Source organism: Strigops habroptila, chromosome 3 (assembly GCF_004027225.2).
Source record: "Strigops habroptila isolate Jane chromosome 3, bStrHab1.2.pri, whole genome shotgun sequence".
NCBI lineage: Eukaryota > Metazoa > Chordata > Aves > Psittaciformes > Psittacidae > Strigops > Strigops habroptila.
Window position 1 is genome coordinate 24501961 of NC_044279.2, and position 26032 is coordinate 24527992.

The following is a 26032-nucleotide window of genomic DNA, read 5'->3' on the forward strand; positions in this document are numbered from 1 at the left end:
TTTCTTTCTTTGTTTTTTTTTCTCTTGTACTTGCCATCCATGCTGAAAATATAGTCACATTGAGGAATGTCTGAAGGAAGGAGAAAATAATGGGACAAAAATGAATAGAAAAGAAACCCTAACACATGGTTCCATAGGAAAGCACAGGCACTATTTGTATTCCAATCTATCACTGGTAAGACTTGAGGGACGCTGCATCTGTCCTCAAGTATTTTATAAACCAAGGCATCTTGTAGGACATAGGAGGGGTAGGCATAAATAAACCAGATGATTCTAATGAAAAATTAGCCAATTTCTCACATCTGGAACAGGAATACACTGAAGGGTGTGATTCATTTTGAGAAACTCTCAAACTAAAAATGTGTAGCCAGAACACTGGCCACAGGTTAAGTAAATTACATAGATTCACAGACTCTTTAAACCAAATGGCAGCATATCTTCAGCAGGCACTTCACTGCAAGTGAAAAGGGTCTATTCCGCAATTTCTTTGAGAAGAATTTCTCCCGTTTTTTAGAGGGTTAGACAGAGAGGGCAATGCTCCTTTAGCAGCAAAGGAATAATGGAATGACAAGGTAAGATATCAGCCCACCTGTACCACATATTACTCACATTCTTTACTAAAGACCAGAGGAATTGTGTGTATGGTGGCTCACTGTCATGGCTGTTTCACTTTTCATGCCATGCTCAGACATTAAGCCACTCACAACTGGTCTTTCTTAAATAAACTCCAGAAGCCTTTGATCTGTTTTCTACAAGGCTTCCCAGCAGATATTGGCATCTACTTTATTTTTCAGACAACACCGATGGAATGAGATTTATGAATAACTTCTATCCTCTGAAGCAGTCTGGTTGCAAGCAGCTGAGCACATGCCACTCAATGGAAGACTCAGGACTAGCAACACAAGTCTATTTCCTTCCTAAAACTTTTGGGAAAATGTATTTTTCAAGGTGAGAAGCACTACCAGTGTGGTCAACACACGAAGGCTCTCAATTTCAGACTGCAGATCCCAACTATGGATGACAATAATGCTGAATACTTTTAACCGCATTAAGGTGCAAGGCAGCTTCAGTGTGATGCTTAAAGTGGAATTTTAAAATTGATGCATCTTGTTACAAATACAGTCCTACGCTTCAGAGTAGAAAGCATCTGAGTTTCCAGTATCAGCCATAAGAAAAAAAAATGTACTAAAAACACTAAAAAAACCCCTAAATGTCTCATGTTCTAAAGTGAACTGGCCCAGTACTGAATACTGTTCTATTTTTCCCCCACTAGCATATTGCTGTCTCACTCATACGGAGTTGTGCGTGTACAGAGTCTGAGATGTACAGAGACTCCAGCTGGAAAATATGCTTGAATCAACATAATAAAACAGGAAATGGAACTATATTTAATCATAACTATATCAACAAAAATCACATAAATAAATAAATATACCAAAAGTATTGCAAAGTAGACCACAATAATTTATTATAAAGAGATCTCCTACTGCAAAACCTAGCGATCCAGACATAGCACTACTGAAATGGTTTTGCCTTCTTTGAAATGTGGTGAAATATGCCCCCAAGCAATGTTTTCAGCAAGTAGGTTGCCTGTGTCTTTTGCCAAAGGGCAAGGATTCATTCCACAGATGGTACTATATGCAAAAGTAGGTAAAGACATTGAAAGTTGAAGCTCATTTTCTTCCAGTAAATAGTCAGATGCCTGGGATACCCTTACTGAGGTACTCATGTATTCCATTCTGTTTTCTGCAATGAATCCCACCTTTTCTCTAAAATCTTAGTTTTAATCAGTCACCATTTTTATTGCACCATCCTGTGACTAATTTATGCAGATAGCTATAAATGTTAAAATTTATTTAAATTTGACTAATTAAAAACCAGATTCACTAGGTAAGCTTTTAATTGATAAACTTTAAATTCACAAGCACCTGTAATGGCTAGAGTTTCTTAGCCTAAAGGGAACAAGGCTGGCCTTGATTCTGACTGGACTGTGACTACTCTGATGTGACTGATTTAAATTAAGTGCTTCCTTGTTTGTATCTACACACTGTAACCCCGAGCAAAATCAGAAACACTTACACATCAGTCAATCCATGCTCTTTTACGATGTATTGCATCATGTTCTGTAAACACCTAACTTGACAACATTCATCACGCGGGTAGTACATTTTATTTGTGCAGCTAAACAACATAGGTTGAAAGCACATACACAAAAAAAGTATTTAATGGCCTGAATTCCAGATGGCTTGCTTGCTCTGTAAAGTAATAGTATCTGCTGAGATGATCATGGTACTGTAGTTCTTTCTCCTTACCAAATACATGCAGTAGGAAGTTTTTCTCTGCTCTTTTGTCATCTTCTTTGCTGCTCTCTTATTTCGTGACCTCTGAGTTAATCCTTCTATTCTTCCTATTAGCAAGTTTAAGCAGGCAAACTTCAAACAGACTAGTGATGGGTCACAAGGTTTAATGGGCATGTAGATAATCATCTAAATTACATTTCTGGAGCTGACGGGCCAGACAGGCTTAGAGTAACCTTACCAGCTTTCACTGTTAATCAGCAAGGATTGTGTGTCTCAGTACATATCTGCCTTTGCCTGCCTCCTCGAGGGGCTGGGTCATACTGACTGATTTTCAAAGGCAGCTGCATTAGCTTTCTTCTCCCACAAAGTGTGTCATAGAGGCCCAAACGACTTGAAAGGCAAATGCGACCACAGCTCAAACACCAAGCACTCTCTTCTCATCACTGTGGAATTGCTGGCCCTCCTTTTGCAGATTATGATACTTGGCACAACAGTTGTTGCCAATTTTCATGATCTGTTAATACTTAGGAAGTCTCATGCTGAAGGCTCTTCTTTCACATCTATTGTGGTAACATCAAGGGGAAAATTCAACAGGCTATTTCACATTTTCTGATGAATTTGAGAGCAGTGTAAGAGGTGTACTGAAAAGAATACAGTAACTGAACTGTCAGTAGCGAATGCCCTGGATTTAAGCTATGAAACACAAACTGTAGAGGGCTAGGTAGACAAAATAACAGTTCTCTGTAGGATACAGATAATTTTACAGCTACAGAAATAGCAATGGATACATACTGTGCACCTGCTTTTCTTAGTGAAGATACAAAGCAAAGTGTATAAAATCTGAGTCTCTTTTTATTTTATATTGGTGGTTGTGTTTTATATCTACCTTGATTCAAAAAGGAACAAGAGCAGACTGTCTTTCTGACTTTGACAGAAGTTTGTCCTTCAGCTTTCAGGTGTTAGCCTCATCTTGCATAGTAAATACTTCTCAATGATTCATTTTATTGTTCTTTATCAAGTTGTTAAATAAACACGAAATCAGACCAATTAAACTATGATCAGTCATGCAATAAGCTTTCAGTGTCTTACTTAGGCCAAACACAGGCCAATACTATCACTCCTTAAAATAGTAAAAATCATTTCATGTATTTATAACTGTATAGAGGATAGAATCTGACTAACTAGCTAGGAAGTTAGACAACTTTCTATTTTGCATATCAATTAAGAACATTCTACAAGAAGAAACTACTGAGAAACAAAGTAAAATAATCAAGAACACTGATTTCCTTATTTGCCTTTTGAACTTTGAGAAAGGAAGTTGTTTTCTGACTTCCCACAGGTTTTCATAGATGAAAATACGAAATGTCTATGGCTCTGTGACCTAGGTACAACTACTTCTGACTGATGTTAGAGAGAGACATGAATTAGGCTTCTATACTTTTCTGTAACTTTCCAGTCCACGAAGCACACCATTTCTCAAGTTTATAAACAAGGGTGACCAAATTTTCAACTTTATCTGGGAGAGGCCCGGAATGCAAGGACTATCCCATAAAACCTTCAGGTCTCAGTTTTGTTTCACATATTCAGAGGCATGGGATTATCCCATTTCCCAGCTTATGTGTGGCAGCCTGAGTAAGTTACCCACTCTTGGTGCCACAGCATCTTTGGCTCTTTCAGAAGAGAATGAAAATGGTCAAACCTCTATGCCAGATCATGAAACTCACAGCAGGATTTCAGTCATGTCACATCCTCTTTACCAACATAATGCAGAGGGAAAATGATCTGAATTTCAAATATGCATTGTAAGCATATAGCCTTTATGCAGTGCAGCAATAAATCACTTCAATCTCCATTGTTCTATTGCACCATATGGTTGACTTGCACAACTACCCTTTCTGCTTTTATTTTACCAAATCAGAATTAAAAGATTATCGTTAAAAGACCAGACAAATTACCATGAAGAGTTAGGGAGTCATAACTATGACTCATTAGCCTTCCCCTTATATCATCATAACGAGCTATACCCTCTACTTCACAGTACAGCTTTCTAATGGCAAAATGTCACCAATAATTTCCACTAGAATCAAAAGATGAGATGTTCAAAACACAGCTATTATTTCTGGAGATATGATAGTAGGCATACTTTCTTTTCTGCATACTCATTTTTGAGAACACATGCTTACAAAATAAGTCTAGTTAGCTCAGATCCAAAGTACATTGAAGTCAATGGGAGTCTTTTCTGTATTCAAAGGGCTTGAATTAAGGGTATTTTTCTCTTCTTTTACTCTTATACGCATCACAAAACTGGGTACAGAAGCTGTTACTAAATCCAAATTACAGTCTGCTTGGAGAGTCTCAGAACTGAAGCGTTGAGGAGCACTTGCACAACTGTGCAAGTTTTGTTTGCCCTCAGCTTGGTTCTAGACAGTTTTACCATAAACCCCTCATGATATGCCTATGAGTATGACAAAACCTCTTGCAGACAGAATAAGCTCAGGTACCAGAAACCATGACACACCACATCACCATGGAGCTGGACTGGCCTGGGTACCAGGCAGCAGTGGCACCTTGTTTGTTCCCGGTGCTTGTTTTGCACCAGCTCACTCAGAGTCAGCACAAGAAGCTCCACAGCCCTCTACTAACATGTCAGCAATTTAACAACTGCCACCATTCACAAAAAATGTAACTGGGGCACCACAGAGACCTGGTGTGTCACACAAAGCTACTGAAGTTTAACTTTCGAACAATAACTTTTCATCCAGTACAAACTGCAATGACCATTTATAAAACAAAACATATTCATGCGCAACATATCTGTGGCAAATACTTTGCCCATATGCACGTACTGATTTGTCAGTGACTTATAAACTGGCAGCCTGACCATGGCTGTAACACTTCATTTGCTGTCATACAGTGCAAGTTATTTCTAATTAATGAACTTTCTTGCCATGAATCAGGTACATTGATAGAATGCAAACACTGACACAGCTATTTACGTACAACATAAGCTAAATATTTCAGCAAGGCTTTAGAAACTTTGGATGAACTTTTCTTCCTCTCCACCCCCTTCTATCATTGTACCTTTAAACATGTAATTGCACTTCCTGGAGCTCATAAATGAGAACAAATTAACTCATATTTTACACTTCTCATAGCTATGTGGCTCGTACAAAGATTTGTAAGACTTTGCACTTTGCTGGGTAGTTAATTCTTATATCCTGATATTGCACAGTTGGAAATGGAAGCAGGGAATAATAATGGGCTACATTCTGACTCCCTAATTGAGCACGGTTAATGTAGGCAATCAAAGCCTGAAAGCAAAAGCTTTGCCCACCATGGTGATTGAGACAGCTAAGCTTGATTCCACAGGTTTCCTGTGGAACCAAGAAAAAACAACAGCTGTTAGAAGGTGACTGAGAGTCCCCAAGTACCTTATCTGTTCCTCCCCAGAGATCTCAGGGGCCTTCACAAAGTGATATTAGTACAGTACACAGAGTATGCCGCAAGAGCACCAAGCTCAGGGCTGCATGCTAGGAGCTGCTTCGGCCTGCCCAGGCTCTGGCTCCAGCGGTGCCCTCCCACAGGCAGGGGCAGCCAGAAGGAAGAAACCTTTCTGTGGTTAGTCAGGCTGGGTTAGGATTCCCCCCAGCACTCAGCCTCTAGGCTGGCCTCAGGCTAAGGCAATTCCAGCATGTGGCTTCTTCTTTTCCCTAAAGGGCTCTAACCACCAGTCCATTCAACTGCACCTCTCCTGACCAAGCTGCACCACAATGCAGAAATGCGTGGAGGAATCACCCTGTAGGGCAGGGATAGGAAACAAGAATAAGCACAAAAATGTCTCTGCTATGGGGACTCTTCTGCAGAAACTACTGCTACCAGTTCTCTAGCAAAATGTAATTGATTCCAGTGATTTTACTGGGCCTGTATTATATTGAAATAATCCAAAATAAGAGCAAAAAAGGAGCATAAGTGAAAATCTATTCTAATTATGTGGGATGATTGCCTGATAACTTCACACAAACAAACCCCCTAGCTTACAAGAATGATACAAAACCAGCTTTTTCTGATAAGCTTTTCCAGAGCGCAGTGTTCTCCCAAGAGCTGAATTATCTACCCAGCATTTACTGTTGTCTGTCTCCTTTCACAGCCACCCACAGTGGTTTCCTGCTATTGTTTAAAAACACACTTCAATCCTGTGGTTAAAGGCAAGGAATCAGAAAAAAATGGCTCTGGTCCAGTTTGTACTAGCAGTCCTTGATGGGCTCAGAGATAGCACTGTATTGACAGAATCTGCATCTACAGCACTGTACCTGTCTCAGCATCTCACCATCCTGCAGCACGCTAGGGAGCAAGTATTGCAAGGCATCTGTCAGCCTGAAATGTCCAATACACCCCACCAGCACTAGTGGGATCTTGCTCACTAGTTGCAAACATATGGGTCAGAATTTGACTCCTATCACATTTTAGTCATGCAATTGTGAGTTTCTGCTTGGACAGTTTCCAGGTAGGTCTTTATCTTCTGTGTCTTTAATGTGCCATGCACACTCATGGGATTACATCAATAATTGTATGAAAGGGGAGAACAGCCTGAATACACAAAAGAATGGAATCGCTCTGTCAGTTCGCTGAGGTTTATCTTTTATGGTTTTGTTCCTCATGTAATGATATACTAATGACATTTTTCTGTGGCAGGATAATAGCAAAATAACCATTCAAGTCACGAGTCAACTAACTGAGTGTCTAAATGGTGGCATGTTCCTAATAAGACTGTGCTAAGCTGCAAACACACAAAAGAGGGAAAGGAAGGGGAGGAGATACTAAATTTTCCTTTGCTGAGGTAGGAGGTGCTACAAACACCACTAGCTGGTGTCAATAAATCCAGTGGTGATGAAGAGAGAGATCATTCCTGATTTAAGAAGTTCCTAACTAAGAGTGCTGCCCAAGGAAAGGGAGCAGAGGAAAAATGAAAGCAGAAAGCTGCCTAAAGCATTCTCTCTCTTCAGGGGCTAATTATTATAGCAACCGAATACTTCCTCTGGCTAATGATCGTGAACAAAACTAGTTTTTTGGTGTAATCTCAGTCATTATTGGCTTAAAATTGTTGAATTGCTGAATCAGCATCACATGGATTGTCTCAGAGCTCTGGTGGCAAGTTATCTGTCAGTGATCTGTGTAACACACCCCATTTCCCGTGTACAAAGCATCATAATAATGACAAATGTAGCTGCTGCATGGAAACATCCGCTCTCTTCAGTCTTTGCCTAATACTTCTGGAGACATTTCCTGGAGGGTATCTGGTATTAATCTTCCATCACATGTTAAACAGGAAATTTAGCTATATAAAGAAGACTAAGCACAATTAATATAAAATTAGGAGTGTAAGCAAAATGCAGTAAGCCAGAAGATTACCTGCTTTTCTCCAAGCAGCTGGACCCAGCGTGGAGTTGAGCCTCAAAGTTTGGGCTCTGGAATGTGGCATCCCCAAAATGCTGGAGAGTATGATGATCGTCCTAATCAGGCACAGCCTACTGGAGCTATAGGACTTAACTGTAAAGCAAATTTGCATTCCATGTTTAGAGAAAGAGATACCTAAGAAGAAGTGCAGCCAAACTCATTCTTCTGCTGGTTCTTCCCACCTTGTGCCTATTTTCTTTCCACGGCCTGCTAGAGCCTGGCAGATATCTGAGTTAACAGTGATTATGGGAACCCACGATTACCAGATGATAGTGCATACTATGTATGAGGTCAACTGCGTAGTGAAAGAAGTTAGTGATTGATTTCTAGAAAAACAACAGAGTGTTACATCAATTTCCCCAGAGGACAGACCTACGCTCTGTTGAGCTTTTGAGACCTTTCCTTAAAGCAGCAGATACTGGCTGCTGATCATGATTACCCATCCTAACAGTCACATCTCTGATGCTGAGATCCAAAAGAAGTTCAGCACAGAACAGCATACATGTAAAGAAGATCCATCACAATAATTAATTGTTCCTCTTACTCATCTACAAAGCAATGCTTTAAATCATCACAAAAGTCTTGTTATAATTAAAACGTGGCAAGCCTTTTTCCTCCAATGGTACAGATGTTGACAAAACAGAACATGCTGACTCTACAAAACATTTCGTTCTGAGATATAAGCAGAAATAAGCCCTCTACTTGCAAAGTAACTCAATGCATTAATTATTTACACTTCTACCTTCTGTATCTTTACATATCTGTACTTTTAGAAGCACCAAGTTGTATTATTAGATTTTGGTGCTCATTCATTTTATACTTACAGTGAATGGTGACTATCCCATGGTCCCTTGATCTTTAAATACCCCTTCAAATAGTTTTTAGATTTTCTTGAGCTGTTGTTTGACCATGAATATTTAGGAAAAATATGAACAATACAAGAAGTTTTATGCAAGTGGATTTACTCACTACCTTTGTCTAGCACATATAGTGGAAGAGAATTTAGCTGTATGTTTCTGCCAGGACAGGTACTCCACCAGCGTAATTTGGAATTGCTCACCCGAAATTAATTGAACCATGCTGACATACAGCAGTTGAAGATCTAAGCCCTCACTTTCCTTTTAACTGCAGTCTCTCTGTACTACATCTCTAATAATTTTGTGGCTTTCATCTGAAACACCTCCAATTTAACAATGTATTCAGTTTGCTATTTATTTGCTCCTCAAGATTATGTGAACACTGCTTTGTCTGTCCTGAGGAGTGGGTTGCAGGCACACAAACCCCCAAATAATTTACACTTTAACAGATTTATTTAATCTATGAAATAATACAAATGTACTTCTAGTACTACTGTACTTCTAGTCTTTTGTGTGTTTTCACACATAAAACCCTTCTACAGTTTCTATATGAAGCTCCTCCTCATTTAAAACCAGGTCTCTGTTTCTTCCTTGCAGGAGCTTTAAATCTCAATGTGAATTTCTTTCATGAAGAAAGCAAAAGCTGCCTTAAGCAGCACCCACAACCACTCATCTGTGCCCAGATGCTCATTCCTGCCCCGGCACTTACCCCTTCCTTTGTGTTCACATAGAGAGGTTGGGAACTTTATCATAGAAATCAGTACATTTAAAAAAAAAGTTCTCCCATCTGGTTCATGAGTAGCTGAGGGCAGGGAAAGGGATGCTTAAGTTGCGATTGCTCCTGGATAAAATGACTGTCATATTATGCTGTCACCAGTATTTCTGAGGAAAATTCAGAGTATAGGGTTGAGTATTTCAGATCTAACAATGAGTGGGTTTTTTGCTTGTCCCAGCCACTCCCTCCTTGAAAACAGAGTTAGTATTCTGGACTGCACAATAGCTAAAACCTTTAGCTTAACAGTTGTGACAATATAAATTTTGAATTTTAAACTCTTTCATCAAGTAACCCTCTTTGAACCAAAACATCTTCTTTTGAAGAAAGCATATGCTTTTATTCTTTTCATAATCAGAAAGCTTAAAAAAAAAAAAAAAAAAGAAAAGAAAGAAGAACTCCAACAATTGGACTCAATCTATTTTTTATTTTTTTTTTAAGTTTGTGGTATTTTCTGTTGTTTTCTGAAAAATTCAACTGCAAAAAATTGCAATGTGTGATTGCTTCTACATGGATAATCTTTTATTCTTTGACAGGGATATGAGCTAACTTTGCAAATAAGATACAGTCTGGTTGCTGATATAAGAAGTTGTATATTCAGTCCCAGAGATGCACTTTCTCTGTGTTTTCAAGCAAGTCAAACCCAGAACTACCAAAAATATCAGCTGCTGCTACAAGAAGCCTGCAATGGCATCTGCAATGCCCTAAGGATAGAAGAGGTGGGTGTGAAATACAGAATAGACTAATGTGCTTCCAGCCTGTCCTACTACAGGACAAAAGTTCTTCGTTTCTCTCCTAAGCTTTCATTATTTTTTTTTTATTTTTATTTTATGGACATTATTTAATATTTGCAAGGTTCTTTGAAATCTCTGCATGAAAGCTCTAGCCAAAGTGTTAATTCATGTTTCTATAATTCATAACTTTTACTTGTACTGTCTGGTGTGAAAGGCATTGTAACTGTAATAGCAAACAGTTTAAAATTAAATAAAAACACTTTATTTTCCTTCGGAAACTCATAACAAAAAAAAAAGAAATTACTTTGATTTCTATTTAATTCTTTCTTTCTAAAGGGTTTTCTTATCTTTACCTTTCAAAGACTAAGATAAGGTTAAATATAGCTATGGTATTAGGCCTAGATTTGCTTTTTTATCCATGGAAGTTTAGTAGACAGAAAGAGAAATCAACATCTTGTTGGTGGTATCTTGTTGCCAGCTGCATTACACAGTCAGCAATGCTATACCAGCATCTCATTATCAGCTCTTTTGGACTTCTTATGCTATCTGGACTCTAGGAAATGAATAAGATGAAATGGTTAATAAAAATATAAGGGAGAATAGTACTTAAGAATAAGGTTTTCTATAAAAATCAAGGAAGTTTTTAAAGCTGTTGTCCTGTAAGTCTGTTCTCTCAGACCTGAGAAAGCTGTAGGACAGCCAGAGCATCAGCCCACTGCACTGCATGATTCTGGAAAGAACCTTTTCACGTTTTGTGCAAATGCACAGACAAAGATAATGATACACACTACGGCTATGAAGTATAATATTAGTTATCCATTACTCATATTGCAAATGCAAAACCAAATAAATGGCTGTATTACTAAAATTAAAACAAACAAAACAAATGAAAGAAAAACCCCACACAAAAACCTCCAACAAAAAACAAACACCAAAAAACATGTGGCAGCAGGACACTGGACACTATGGGTACAAAAGTTCATAGTGTCAAACAAGGTTCTCTAAACACATCACCAGTTACTTTCTATGATTGCAAAGATTAACAATCAAAGGGCTAGCATCCATGCATTTCAAGTGAGGCATAGATAAATGTCTGCATTTTAAAGATAACGGGCAGTGCAAGAATGAATAAAATATTTTGTCCTTTATGACAGTGTGTACATAGTCTGGGATCTTTCACGTGAGGGTAGTCCTGATATCCCAGTTTTACAAGCTCATTGTTTTTTCTGCTTGCTTTGTGCTCTGCCTATCTCGGTATCACAGCTTCACAGGTGATAATGAAATGGCACCACTTCTCTCAAGGACATTTAATTTGAATGTTGTCAACAACTGCACAAAATCAAGTTAAAGCACAAACCAATAACCTCCCCATTTGCAGCCCAAGCAATACTGTCAGAATGCAGAACACAATGAAAAACAGCCAAAGCTGCTGAAAGTGCTAAGGTGACGCCACAGCTTATCCCCTACTAATTTGGTTGTAATGAAGATATTATAACTGCTATCAAAAAGTAGAGAGAACAATATTTTTTCCCTTTTTAGAAGCTGCAAGGCTTGGAACGACACACTTCTTAACTCAATAGCCTTGAAATTAATCCAGGATTATTCAACTGCATGAGAATTGTTAGAAGATTGGAAACAACATCCCACACTGTCTTTTTATTGTAACCTTCCTTATAGTATCATCTTACAGTGAAACCTGAATATCCTAACGGGATTAAACATGAAAGAAAGTCATGAAAAAAGTCACTGGATTAGAATTTTAACTGAAGCCTTCTGTGAGAAAGACCACACCACTGTCAGTGACCTTTCTCTCCCCATGTGTGATCCCAGTTGTGCCTAGTCAAGTGTCCAAAACAGACTCCATCAGTTCACGCTGTATTTATCCTTTAGCTCCCAAAACAGATGTCTTGTTACTAAGAGAACAAGTATTCATGCTATTGATCAGGCTGTATTAACCAACCCTGCAAAAGTGCATAATGTTCTCTGGTATGAAAAGCAGAATGTAATGATGCCATTTAAGTAAGTCATGAGTTTTGTATTGATAAAAAACATCATACTAAGCAAAACGTGATGAATTCTGTTCTAGCAAGTAGGGAAAAGGGGGAAAAAAATGCAGGCTTTTGAGTGTTTTAGAATGCCATTTCTATCTCCTGCTCCAGCCTTTGCTTGCTTTTTAAATGCACTCTCTGATAAGTTTGACTTTTTATATCTAAAAAAAAATGTTTTAGAATCTCATACTGTATCTTCACAGCCCTCATTAGATACCACAAGAATGCTTTTCATCTCATTTTTACTCTAAACTCCTGAAGTCCTCCCTAGCTCTGAACAATTATATTAAGTAGGGAGCAGTTATTCACAGATGCGCAGAAAATCAAGCTCTATCAAAAGAAACTTCTAAAACACTTTTCATTTTTATCATTTTAGATCTCTTTGCCTTTGCAGTGCTTCAAAGATTCATACTCAGTCTCATAAATGCTATCATAAAACATTAACAACAGTGTAAACTCTAGTGTGGGAGGATACGTATGAGGTTGAATTCCTGTTCCTACACCCAGATACATGTTCCAAATGGGGCAACAAGAGGAACTTTCCTCACATCTTTCCAGCCAGCGTGTTCTCTTAATAATGTAACTCCAGTTCAACCTATTGTTGCTCTCCTTTTCATACTAATTGAAATATCTGAAATGAAATCTTAGGTATTAATTTGTTTGTTTTACTGTAGCAACTACTACACCTAGTGCTGAACCAGTACAAAGAGCAAGAAGATAGTCCTTGACCTTTTATAAGATAAGTGTAAGATAAGAGACAAAGAATAGCTAGACAGCACCCTAATCAGGTATTTGGACCAGCAGTCAGTAGGCCGTGACTACTACATACATTTTCTCTGACAGTTCTGGTTTGCAGATTGAGATAATTATTGTCAACATACAATTTCCCATCAACATTTATAATCTCTCTGGCTCCTGTTTTAAGCCCCAGTTCTTATTTTTCCATGAGAAAAAAAAAAAATGCCTCTTGATCTGTCCCACCACATAAAATGCTCTGCCTTTTCCTGCCTGGTCTCTCAACCTCTTTTGTAGTATACAGAAAGAGTAGAGAGATAAGGTTTACAAAAAGGATGTATTGATATACAAAGATCTTCACAAAGAAGATAAATTAGACATTTGGCAAGAACATGAATGACAGTTTCAACACTATGGTTTTAAAAATACTGCTTCCTGGTTGCAGAATTAATTGTGATGAAATATATTCATCCTGGACGCTCTAATATTTAGGAGTTCACCAAACCTTTTAATCTGCCTAAAATTCCATAGACAAAACCTCCTGATTATGATTTACCATGTCATTTCCCTCTTTGAGTCAACTGGCTTATCTTTGCCCACCGTATCAAGTACCAAAGTTTAGTGCTCAAACTCTGTAATCTAAACAGCACTGCTCCAGTGTGTCCCAGGTTTTCTATCTTACAAAAAATATTTTATCACTGTAGTCTCATGAACAGAAAGCTTCACTGTTCCTTTCTTTCATTATCTTTCTTCCAATTTTGAGCCTAATTCAGACTCAGCTCCCCTTTTTTCATCCAAGAGACCCACTGCTTCCTAAGGACTATTTGTTAGGAGTAATTCATTTGCATTCCCAAACTTACATTTGGATAAATGTGATGAAAGCAACAATCATCCCTTCCCTAAGAATCATCAATGGGTTTTTTCCACTATGTTTGTTAGTCTTCTAGAAAAAACACATTTCATTCATATATTATCTATCAGCATTTGTCTTGAACACTGATAAACACACTGTCATCATAAATAACTTTCCTGGTAAAAGGATTTCCATGGCTCCAATGTCATAGATAGATAGATGGATAGTTATGAAAACCGCAGTCTTCTCACTGCATGGTACAGAGGGACTGTTTCCTCACAAGCAAACAACAGCTCTCTGATAAGTAAGGTTTGCTGACCAAAGTAAGGATTAATTAACCTGGAGCTCTCAAATACATAGTAACTGTTACAGGTATTTATGCTGGACTTACTTACTTTTTATATCCAAAATGTCATGTCAATGCTGTATTTCATACAATTATAGCATTTAGAACTCAGATTTTAACGTCACCAAAACTTACTCTACACTAACTTTGGCCCATGTACCCTAATGTGTCCCACTGGATGAACGGAAACCAGTTAAATTCACTATTAATTTGCACAGCAAAAAAATATAGAGACAATACCTGCACAAACCCACACATCATATAGTCATCAAACAAAGGCAGACTAGGGCGGTCCTCTCGATATATTGTGATTTTGTAGCTGCTCACAACCTGAGGGCTGGGCTGCGAATCATCTGTTACAAGAACAATGACTTTGTTCAATCCAAGGCCAAGGGGGTAGTTAGCAATGCTGTAAGGCAAAACAGGAAAGGAGTGGAACAAACACTAAAGATACAAAGATTTGCACTGCTTTATTGACGGCAGCTAAACTTTACTTGCTCCTTGAGGTTTCTATTTCTAACATTTTCTTTCAAAACACAACACATATGATTTTAAATAAAAAACAGTGTAAAATAAGATTTGTCACAATTTACATTTCTTTCAGGAAAACTAAATACTGACAGTGAAACTTAGTGATAACAGTGTCAGTGGCAACAATTCTGACACGAAATCTGTGAATGAAGGGAAATAAGAAATGCTGAAAGACACAGAACCTGCATATCCAGGGCTTTTACTTTTCAGAGTAAATGACATATTGCTATTCTATTTTCCTTTTACAAGGAAGTATCCATGTTGACTGCCAAGGCAGTTAACATTAAAACACTAAAGCTGGGTGGAAGAATTTTGTGGGAGCTTCTTTTGAATTGATAAATCAAGACTCATTTCCTTTAGAAAATAGATAAAGCATATTAGGCATTAGATCAGTAACAACTGTCCAGTCTGGTTAATAGCAGACATTCTAGGTCAAAGCATCCACTTCATAGTCAGTCAAAACACAGTATGGTGCATAGGCCCTTCATGCCACGAAGCAAAGCTAGCTCTGTAACAGTTAAGGATTTTTCCTCCCAAGTGCATCATTGTCCCTGCTCTCCCTTTCATCCACTCACTAATGGCTAGTATGTAAATAGGCCAGTTCTCTGGTTCTGAGTTACCTGACCCAGATAAATAAACCCTCTCTGTCCCTCCCAACATCCAAAACCAAGTCATGCCCAAAATACCTATTGGGATTGTCCTTGGCACATGCTGTCTGTAAGAGAGATGGTTGGGAAAGCCAAAACTGTGCCAGGGATCAGAGTAGCAATTAAACATCATGGATGATTGTGGTTCAGTGCTCAAACCTGATGTTTAGTGATGACTTTGCTCTCTACTCTGTGTTCTAGCTTTATACTTCTCTAAAAGATCAGATAAACTGGGACTCTTGCTGATGACAAGATGACCCACTTAGTGGATGAGGGAAAGGCTGTGGAAGTTGTTTATCTGGACTCTAGTAAAGCCTTTGATGCTTTCCCAGAGCATTCTCCTGGAGAAACTGTCTGCACATGGATTAGACGGGGTGTACACTTTGTCGGATAAAAAACTGGCTGGATGGCTAGGCCCCAAGAGTGGTGGTGAAATGGAGTTAAATCCAGTTAGTGGCCAGTCACAAGTGGTGTTCCCCAGGGCTCAGTACTGGGGCCAGATGTTTAATCTATTTATCAATGATCTGGATGAGGGGATTGAGTGCACCCTCAATAAGCTTGTAGATGACACCGAGCTGGGCAGGAGTGTTGATCTGCTTAAAGGTAGAAAGGCACTACAGAGGGATCTGGACATGGTGGATCAATGGGACAAGGCCAGCTGTATGAGTTTCAAAAAGGCTCAGTTCCAGGACCTGCACTTGGGTCACAACAACCCCATGCAATGCTACAGGCTTGGGGAAGAGTGGCTGGAAATCTGCCTAGTGGAAAAGGACTGGGATATTGGTCAATAGCCAGCTGAATGTGAGCCAGCTTGTGCCCAGGTGGCCAAAAAGGCCAGTAGCGTCCTGTCTTGTATCAGAAATAGTGTGGCCAGCAGGACTAGGGAAGTGACTGCCCCCCTGTACTCAGCACTTATGAGGCTGCGTCTTGAATACTGTGTTAAGTTCTGGGCCACTCACTACAAGAAAGACATGGAGGTGCTGGAGTGTGTCCAGAGAAGGGCAATGAAGCTGGTGAAAGAAACACAAAACAATTCTGTAATATTTTTATGTATTTCCAAAGTTAAGGACACTTTTACTTTTTACACTCATATTTTGTCGCTCATACCTTGGCCCTTTCTTCTCGTCAAGGTGTACTTGGCATTGACAGTTAGAAGGTTCTGCTCCTATCTTCACTGTCACCATGTCGAATGGGACTTCTGCATAGTATTCTTTGATCTTTGGGTTAAATTGAGGATTCAGTTCCAGCTGTGGACTGGTGAAGATCTGCCTGATATGAGATAGGGTATCTTTATCTGTTCCAAGAAGGCATCAAAGAAAAAACTGTGAAATGTATGAACATTTTTAAGTAACATGCAACTTCTGGCAGTTTGATAACATGTACAGTGACAAGATTTTTAATGCCTGGTCACTCTGATACTGATAATCCTTCTGCAAGGTCTTAATGGATTTTCTATTGGCATTTCATAGAAGTTTTTAGAGCCTGAAGGGATTTTAAACATTCAGTGCCCAGTGACTCCAGCCAAACTCACAAAACTCAAAGTCTTAGTAAGCGTTTGAAAATGCAAGGATTAGGTTCGGGAGATCCTGACTCCAGTTGATTAACTGAAACTTTAAGAGTTAGGCCAAAATTCATAACCTACTTAGGTACCAGCCTGTGTACAGGGTTTATGTACATGTGCAATTGCCAATGATAATCAAAATAACTTAGACATATCCTTAATGCTCATGAGAACAAGTCACATGGAGATATCTAGACCCGTGGGGTCATTTGCAGTACAGCTGGAAGAATGTTTTATTAAAATTCCTAAATCAACAAATTCCAGCTCCTTCCCTATGTATGAAACCACCACAATCAAATCCTATTTGCTCAAATGTATCCTTTAGTTTGTAGTGTTTGCCAAATGACTCATGAGAATAATTATTTGCTGGCAACCCACTTATGACAAATATTTTAATCCAACCTACTGGATTCAGATTTACAGCAAAATTACATATTCAAAAGTTGCTTTTCACATATATTCTCTAGTACAGGTTTAAAGCTGTGTACTTTAAAAATATTCCAGCTAGGAAACTCTTTTACTATAATATCAAAAAAATCTTGTGGCTTAAAATACGGCTTAAGGGGCATAAATGATGCAAGAAGTTCTACGTGGGCCTTTTCTACCTCGAAATATCTGCCTTGAGAAGCAAAACAGGGCAATTTCAGTACTCTCTTGCATGGATTAAAATGTAAAGGCAGTTATTCCAGTGGAAAAGCAGAATTCAGGTTAGATTTGTAGAGGAATAGAGGCTTATAAATTGACACAAAAGGTATTTAAAAAAATTCTACGGGTGAATATAAACAGTTTTCCAGATCCTCTATGCCTCACCTAGAAAGGTTGTCTCACTACTAGCTTAAAAATTAAGAGGAATTTTCAAAATAAAACTAATTGAGGCATTTTCAAAATAAAATATCAAGGAACAGTGATGAAGTCTGCCAGTCCAGGAGCATTTCTGGCCTCTGACTGACACTGAGGAGTTCCTGGAGGCACCATGAGATCAGCAACAGAGGTGAAATGGGGCTCAATGGGTAGAAAAGCCTTTCTGCCACAGAGCAGTTGTTTTGCATTTATAAAGCAACCCCTCAGATAATGTGTCTATGAGGAAGGCAGCAGAAAGCATTGCTCCCACTGAAGACAAATATACTTTAAAGCTTTACTCATCCTTAAATATACTTTAAATATTCTTACAAGCAGGTATTTTAGAAAAACTCTTCATCTTTTAAGCAGGTCTTGAAAACTCCACCATTGAGCTGAAAACTGACCTTATACAAGGCTGATTAAACTCCATACAAGTTTAAAGATCATTCCACAAGAAAAAATGTATGCTAAAGTTCTTGGAAATAAGGGGCAAAAGTCTATTGAAGTGATGCAAGGGATCAATGAATGATGGAATACTCACATTAATATGCACACATAGCAATGTTTAACTTTATGCTTGAGGCTTATTTAACATAACAGCTCAATTACTGAGTGTTTCATAAACATTCTTGCTACTTAAAAATCCTTTTTTTTTCTTTTTTATATATAACAGCCCACAGGCACCGCACTCACTGAAATGTTACGCAGAAAAACCTCCAAGAAATTTGTTCAGATAATATCTCTTCTTTCCCCTTTGTGGTCTAGAAAGACCCTGACTTACCATAAGTGCATTGTCTTTCTTTCATCTTACTGGAATAATGCAACACTAAAATATAAACAGAAACAATTAATAATTTTCTGCTCTGAGCCTGATTCAAAATCCTATAGGAGAAGGAACTCTCATTGTTTTAATGATAAAAAATACAGTATACTTCTATGCTTTTTATTTCTTTTATTCTTCACTTTAGACTCATGAACACTGCTCATGGGCTCAGCATAAATAAATTCAGAAGAATTTACACCGACAAGGAAGAATCTGGTCTTTTATATGTAGTAAGCCAAGACCTTTCATCTAAAATGCAACACAATGTGATCTAAATCATATACATTATCAGAAGTAGCACAAATAGTAAAAACATACCGTATATAACAGACCTTACTCTGATCCCTTACCATCATGATTCTTCCTGAAGTCAGAAGGAACATTCTGCTTAGGACTCGCATTTTCTTGAGAAGAATTCCTGCCAATTGAATAGCAGACATATTTCTATATGAACGGAGTGAACATAAACCATAGAACTTTTTTCAAAAATTTCTATATGGCATTCCATGGCCCATGGTATTTTAATATTCTTAATGGAAAGATGAACCTTCTGGAGTCATGTTCCCAGCATTAGCAATATTACCTGAATGACCATGATAGAAAACACACATTCCATAATAAATGGTAGCATATCATGAAAAAAGAAAACCAGAAATAAATTACAAAACACAGTTGAATTGCTGGGGGAAGGAAGAGTAGATATAGCCAAGAATAAAATAATCCAATATCTCTTAACAGTTTGTATAATGGGGGGGGGTTTTATATATATTTGAGTTTAAAGTTAGACTTTGTTCAAAAAGAACTAAATAGAAATGAAGGCCTGTGTCAAAGTGAATATCTGTACCGATGTTAGCATAAATTCATATAGTGGAACATCTATATGTTTTGATTTGTTTACTAATTCAAAACAAATCACATAATCAGCACCCAGAGTATATATATAGTTCCTCACTGAGAAAAGACAAGTCAATAGGCTTCTCTCCAATCCATCTACTGGACCTCAGGCTGATAAGACCTTTTCAGAGGTCCATTAGTATTTCCTGAAGCTTTCAGATGTTTTCCTCCCAGTGTTTTCTGCAGAAGTTCTCATAAAGCAGCTTCTTCCCAGATACCACTGCCATTCATTTTGGATTTTGAAAGACACAAAGTCACTGGTTGTGCCAAGGAATGAGGTGGCAATATTGTTCTGTACAATCAGCCATCACTAATGTTTCAACACGAGCTGCTGAAAGCATTATTGAGGTCAATCATGGTAAAAGGTAAACTGTCCAATCATAAAACAGAGATTTGTGCATTATTTCAATAAGGAAAGAAGCAGCTAGAACAAGATCCTTGTGTCTATGTGTGTGCATGAAAATGTCATTCTGAGCTTGCAGTATCTAGACACCACCCTAATTTCATGCACATTCAAGACCTACTTCTAAGGAGAAACTTAAGCTATTAGAGAGGGTTTTTTCCAAGTTATAAGCCATTTTACAACCCTCTTTCTGCTTGCCAAGGAGGTAATGGCTAACACTTGTCAAATATGTTTTCTCCCTGCTGTTCCTTTTTGATTGCTCAGTCCCAAACCCTATTTTAAGGTGAAAACAAGATGTCTTAATTCTACGAAATGCCGGTTTAGCCAGAGGACACCTCAGGAGTGTGGCAGCCACAATATTTCAAGGTCCTGCCTCCCAAAGGAATGGCATGATCTGTACGTGTCAACTCATAAGGAGATTGCAATTATTATCAGACAACATTAAGAGACGTATAGTAACTCTATCTAATTACAACAGGGTATCAAATTGTAATGTTTAGAAATGCTATTACACCTACATACTCAGATTATTGTATTTACAGAAAGATACTCAGATTACAGTGTGGCCAGCAGGACTAGGGAAGTTGTTGTCCTCCTGTACTTGGCACTTGCGAGGCTGCGCCTCAAACCCTGTGTTTAGTTTTGTGGCCATCACTACAAGACATCGAGGTGCTGAAGCCTATGCAAAGAGCAGTGAAGCTCATGAAAGGCCTGGAGAACAAGCTTTATGAGAAGCAGCTGAGGAAACGGAGGGTGTTTAACCTGGAGAAAAGGAGGCTCAGGGGAGACCTTATCACTCTCTACAGCTACCTGAGAGGACGCTGTAGTGAGGTGGTTGTTGGTCTCTTCTCCCAAGTAACAAGTTATAGGATAAGAGGAAACAATCTCAGTTTCACCAGAGGAGGTTTAGATTGGATATTAGGAAAAATTTCTTCACCAAAAGGGTTGTCAAGCCTTGGAACAGGCTTCCCAGGGAAGTGGTTGAGTCACCATCCCTGGAGGTATTTAAAAGATGTCTAGATGTGGCACTTACAGCCATGGTTTAGTGGTGGATGTGGCAGTGCTAGGTTAATGGTTGGACTCAATATCTTACAGGTCCTTTCCAATCTAAATGATTCTATGATTTATCTCTGCTGAAGACTGGGCTTTTTAATTATCATCACCATCAAGTACTCCTTTGTCCAAGCTCCTTGCAGTCAGCAGACTGAGGAATGATGCAGTTATGAAACTCTTCCTCAGGAAGCAGCTGAGATCCTGGACGTTGCAGAGTCCTCTCCTTCACACACTGTTACCCAAGAAGGAACCTTCATCTTTATGAGTGGCCTCTTATTTATTTAGTATCTTGGAGGAGCTATCAAGCACAGACATGTACATTGCCTATTATCGCTAATGAAACTAATGACTGTATGTCAGGTACCCTATGTGAGTACATGTTTGTGAATCTACATGGGGATCTTTCAAAAGGTACATAAAAAAAGAAAAAATGTAGTCACTTTTGTCATCTCTAGTGGATGTGTTACTTGTGGATTATGCAATTTTTATCAAGTCATAAATAAAAATTTGTTATTTCAGTATTCAGCAGAGTTATGCACTTTATTTCTTTAGATAATGTTTTGTAGGTCTCTTGAAAATGAGAAGCCACAGGAGGTAATTTTGTGAGACATGATCACTAGCAATTTTTTTTTGTTTGATTAACCAGCAGTGTGAGCTCCGTTTTGTAGAGTGGTTGGATGGCCTCAGTCACAGGGTTTCCATGAGGGCATTTGGTTCACTGAATGAAGTATCTTGTGCTGATCTTCCAAATAGAAACACAAAAGTGCAGACTGAAGAATAGGATTGGTTTCCTGGCACTTAATCCCAACTGTCCCTCTCCTTTCCTCCTTCCCTGTCTCTCATTCCTCCCATTGCAGATCAGCAATCTTAACCAGACTTCCTTGCTGTTGTCTTTCTCTGCCCCACAGGCCAAACCATGTTCGTTTCTCAAACTGCCCAGGTGATGAGCATGACCAGGTTAAACTCCCAGAAATTATTATTTTCAACCCAAATTCAGTTTCAGCACTGCTGCTTCTATTTTAGGCTTGTATACAGGAAGCTAGTAACACTTTTCCAAATATATCAGTTGATTTCATAAAAGCATTTGCAACTTTATTGACCTGCTTAGGCTCTGTCTTCTGCAAATACAGAAAGGTTGGCTTTTCTCACTAATCTGATCCTACCAAGCTACCCTGCTGTCTGACACAGCCAAACATACTTGACACAATACTTTATAGTCCCTATTCTAAAAGACAGTAATGGTGTACATCTTAGTCACAAGTTGAAACTGTGCAAAGCTGAAAAGCAGTGCATGAACAATGCAGAAAACTGATTTCAGTGCATGTTAGGTAGTACCACTCCCTCACATTCAAAGAACTTTGTCATATGTTATACCAATACATCTGAGATGGTCATTCTCACCTAGGCTGTAACCATTTCATTATAGATTGAGATGAGTTTCTAGAGTTCTTCTTGCTTCTCCTGTGGAAGGAATTCAGAGAGATCACTACCATTTAAGGTTTCAATACTAGTCGTGTAGATGAAATGGGTTAAGAAAATTAGACCTTTAAATCCTTTCTTCACCCTGTATACTCATGATCAGTGAACAGAATAACTGCATAAGACCCAAGTCAGAAGTCATTATTTTTCCCATAAGTATCTTGTCTGGTTGGACAGTCAGCTGTGCAAATCACTGGATTTTGTAAATGGAAATACCAATTTTGCATAGTCAGAGAAATAAGAACTGTTAAATGAACCAACAAAACAACCTCGCCCTAACTGAAGATATTCAGGAAAATTGTTCTGATATTGTTCAAACTCATCAAATCTGGAAATCTCAAAAAACGATTAATCAAAGCTCAGAGAGAATGCATACTTGAGCTATATGGGGAGTAAACTCTACTAAGCTCTTTCTTCTTTGCAATTTAGTATAATTACATGCATATCTGACATATGCTTCACCATCACATGCATGTAGCTATAGGAGTGGAAGATTATGATCTTTCAATGTCAAAACACATGTTCTTTTATACAGTGAATGGAGAGAATGGCATTATTAGCTTAGCCATTGCAGAAAAATACAGTGCAAAGAAGCAGATTGGCCTATGCCCTGGAGAAAGGTCATGGTACTTTTACTTATTTATACATACACAATAATGTTCAGATTGAAGAAAAGAGAAAGAGGCCAAGGGCTTGCTCAAAGTGAGTGAGTGGCACCGCTTAGATTAGAACAGAAAGCTGCTAAAGGTTGGTATGCTTTGATATGCAAACCTAAATATTTTGGCAAAAGGGCAAGGGCTTACACATGAATGCAAACAGCTGCATCTTTGAGTTAGTATTCATGGAGTGGCTGGCAGTAGCAACAATAATACTTAGCACATTCATGGAACTATGTATTTTCAAAACACCCATAAATAATTACCTAGCATGGTGGTAAAGTATAAGCTCCACTTTATAGCTAAGCAAACAAAGATACAGATGACAACTGACTTGCCGAAAACCACACCCAATTCAATGAGGAACAAAATTAAAACTTAAGAAATCTTACAGATGCCTTGTATAGTCGCTATGGTGTTCTCCAAGCAAAATGTACAAAATAATGTCATTTGCACATTTAAGTTTAGACTCACTGCAATGGAGCACACACACTGTCTAATGAGCCTCTGCTCCCAAGCTCTTGTTTGCAAAATCATATATGATTATAGTCAGTAAAGAAGTATGGCATACATGTATATGAAATGTCATTAGCCAGGAGATAATGAGCACAGAAACCACATTTTTTAAATATTTATACTAAACATATAGAATACCACGACTTTTTTCCTTCCCTCCATTCATTTCTCCCTTCGTTGCTTCCTTCCTCCTTTCCTCCTTCTCTCCCTCCCTCCCTCTTTCCCTTCTTCCTTATGAAAGTTAAAATTTCTCACCACAAGCAAAATGGATCTAACCTTGCCATTACAATATTTTCCCAGCTTTTGTAAAAGAATTTAAATGAGGATCTCAGAGTATTATGCTCTTTGACCTGTCTTGTTTTACAGAAAATTTAGAGCCACCTAAAATTAATGGTCCCTTCTGAAAAAATCTTCACCTGAAATTTTGTATTTTCTTTACAGTTTTGCTTCTAATTTGTGAATAAATTAAAAAACAGTCTTAACCCTGGTAAGCATTCCTAATTTTGAGTTAACAGTTGTTCAAAAACAACCTACCCATTTCTAAGAAATATTTCATATTTCTTAGAAAAAAATCTACTGTAGCTCAAAATTATTTTTTTTTTTTTAACCCAGAATCCTCTGTATTAGAAAGAGAAGCAAAGAAAAAAAACTGTCCTATGTAGAAACCTAACTAAATCTCTAATGCCAGAATGGATGACACTGCTCCACGATGAGATGATGGACCTTCATCTCAAGTGTTGTAAATCCACCTACTAATCTACTGAAGGATTAAGTTTTATGATGCTCACTGGATCTGTTGCAGTTAATATAATCTGAGCAGCTACCCTCAACATGGCATATCATAACTATCTTACCATTCTGAAGGATTTGTTTGTGCCTCTTTAGTCATGGACTGGAATTGTTCAAGTAAACTGGAAAGCAACCAATGCACAGTCAGGACTGAACCAAGTTGTCTCATTGGGTCCACCATGCGATAAAGGTCGTGCAGTAAAGTTTGAATCTGAGGTGCAGCAGAAGGGAACAGCTGAGAAGAGAGACACTGATTAGAGACTACACATTATAATATTTGTAAAATGCAAAGAGAGAAATGATCAGATGACAGTGTATACAGCATATGGATAGATACATACTAGTGCTCTTTCCCACATGTGTAGAAAGTGATTGTCTTGCTCAGTCTTGCAAGTCAGGATTACTAGTACTGACATGGAGGTCTCACTCCTTTGCCTCTGGTCTGACTTCCAGATCTATTCAACTCAATCCCTCTTCAGAAAGTCTCATCAGTCTCCGACCCTGATACTCATCCAGGAGTTCTAGAAGAAATCCTGATATCATGCAGACTTTCTGAACAATAGATCCAGTTGCAGATTTTTATTTCCCTAATACTCATCATTTCCCTCATTAACTGCCACGCCTATTCAGAGACACTGACTGTTATTCCTCCATCTCTATTCTTCACCAAAAAGGAACTCTCTTGAAGTGTGAAGAAGATGACGTATTACCTATTACACTTTCTTTTTTTGCCACTTTTTCATCTATTCTCTGGTCATGATCTCAGTGCTGTATTGTCTCTAGTTCTTCCATTCACACCCACTTTGCTCCATTACCATTCTATTTTCTTACCAACTCATTAGTAATTTACATAATGTTCATCCTTTTCATTCTATTTTCTGGTCTCTGTTTCTGCTTTAGCTGTCCTTTTCAAGGAATCCTCTACTCAAATTATCAGTTTTATTTATCTATTTTAATTTAAATTCCAAAAATCCTCCCAAATAAAATCAGCATAACCTCTATCTCCTGCTTCCCTGTCCATCCAGCCTAATACATGTGCCAGAGACAGCAAAGAATGGTAATGAAAGAGAAATATTGAGATCTACAAAAAATACATATCCAATAAACCAAAACCCTTATCATTTTACCAGCTCAAATTGTCCAAGGCTCTTCAGCTCCTTTACGAAAGTAATCATTGAATTTATCTCTTCTAAAGACAAACATTGCTCATCTTCTCTGTGGTAAGTTCCATCCTATGAAGGAAAGGGCAGCATATTCTGGTCAAATCACATGGAAAGCAATGTGCTTTCTTCAGACCCCAATCTTTTTGGTGATCAAAGGAACAAGTTACAGCAGCTCTCAACTTGCCCTAACCTTATCCAAAGTCATGTCCAAGCCAGCTCTTTGATATCCCTTCCCATTTCTCAGTCTAGAATAAAGCAGACTGTGCATTAGCTTTGTGTAGAAAAGTACACATTGAAACTACCAGGAGAAGAGACTGCATAAAGTATAGACGATGAAGTGGACACTGAAACGTGGTCTGGTCTCCTATGGAATACAGACTTAGGTTATCATATCATACATGTGCCTGTGTCTGCAGCTTTCTACTTTATCCTGTCATAAATTTAGCACCCATGATCCTGTTTTAGCCACACCTGTCTGAGAGGCAGAAGTCACATGGCTAATTTAGGCCCTGTAAATCTTGCAAGCAAGGGGTTCCTCAGAAATGCACCCTTAGAAGTGACTAGTCTGAGAGAAATCT

The 26032-nt window shown here is 38.3% G+C and overlaps 1 protein-coding gene across 1 annotated transcript in view; it reads right to left on the reverse strand.

Moving 5' to 3' along the window:
* The window catches only part of CPED1 (cadherin like and PC-esterase domain containing 1), a 163452-nt gene that overhangs the window by 66628 nt on the left and 70792 nt on the right, over nucleotides 1-26032 (reverse strand). The window contains exons 11-17 of the mRNA XM_030479743.1: nucleotides 25419-25523; nucleotides 24357-24526; nucleotides 22253-22312; nucleotides 18852-18919; nucleotides 18460-18504; nucleotides 16385-16571; nucleotides 14340-14508 (exon numbers count right to left, since the gene is read on the reverse strand). Coding sequence (XP_030335603.1) covers nucleotides 14340-14508; nucleotides 16385-16571; nucleotides 18460-18504; nucleotides 18852-18919; nucleotides 22253-22312; nucleotides 24357-24526; nucleotides 25419-25523 — 804 coding nt within the window. The remainder of the gene's footprint in view (nucleotides 1-14339; nucleotides 14509-16384; nucleotides 16572-18459; nucleotides 18505-18851; nucleotides 18920-22252; nucleotides 22313-24356; nucleotides 24527-25418; nucleotides 25524-26032) is intronic.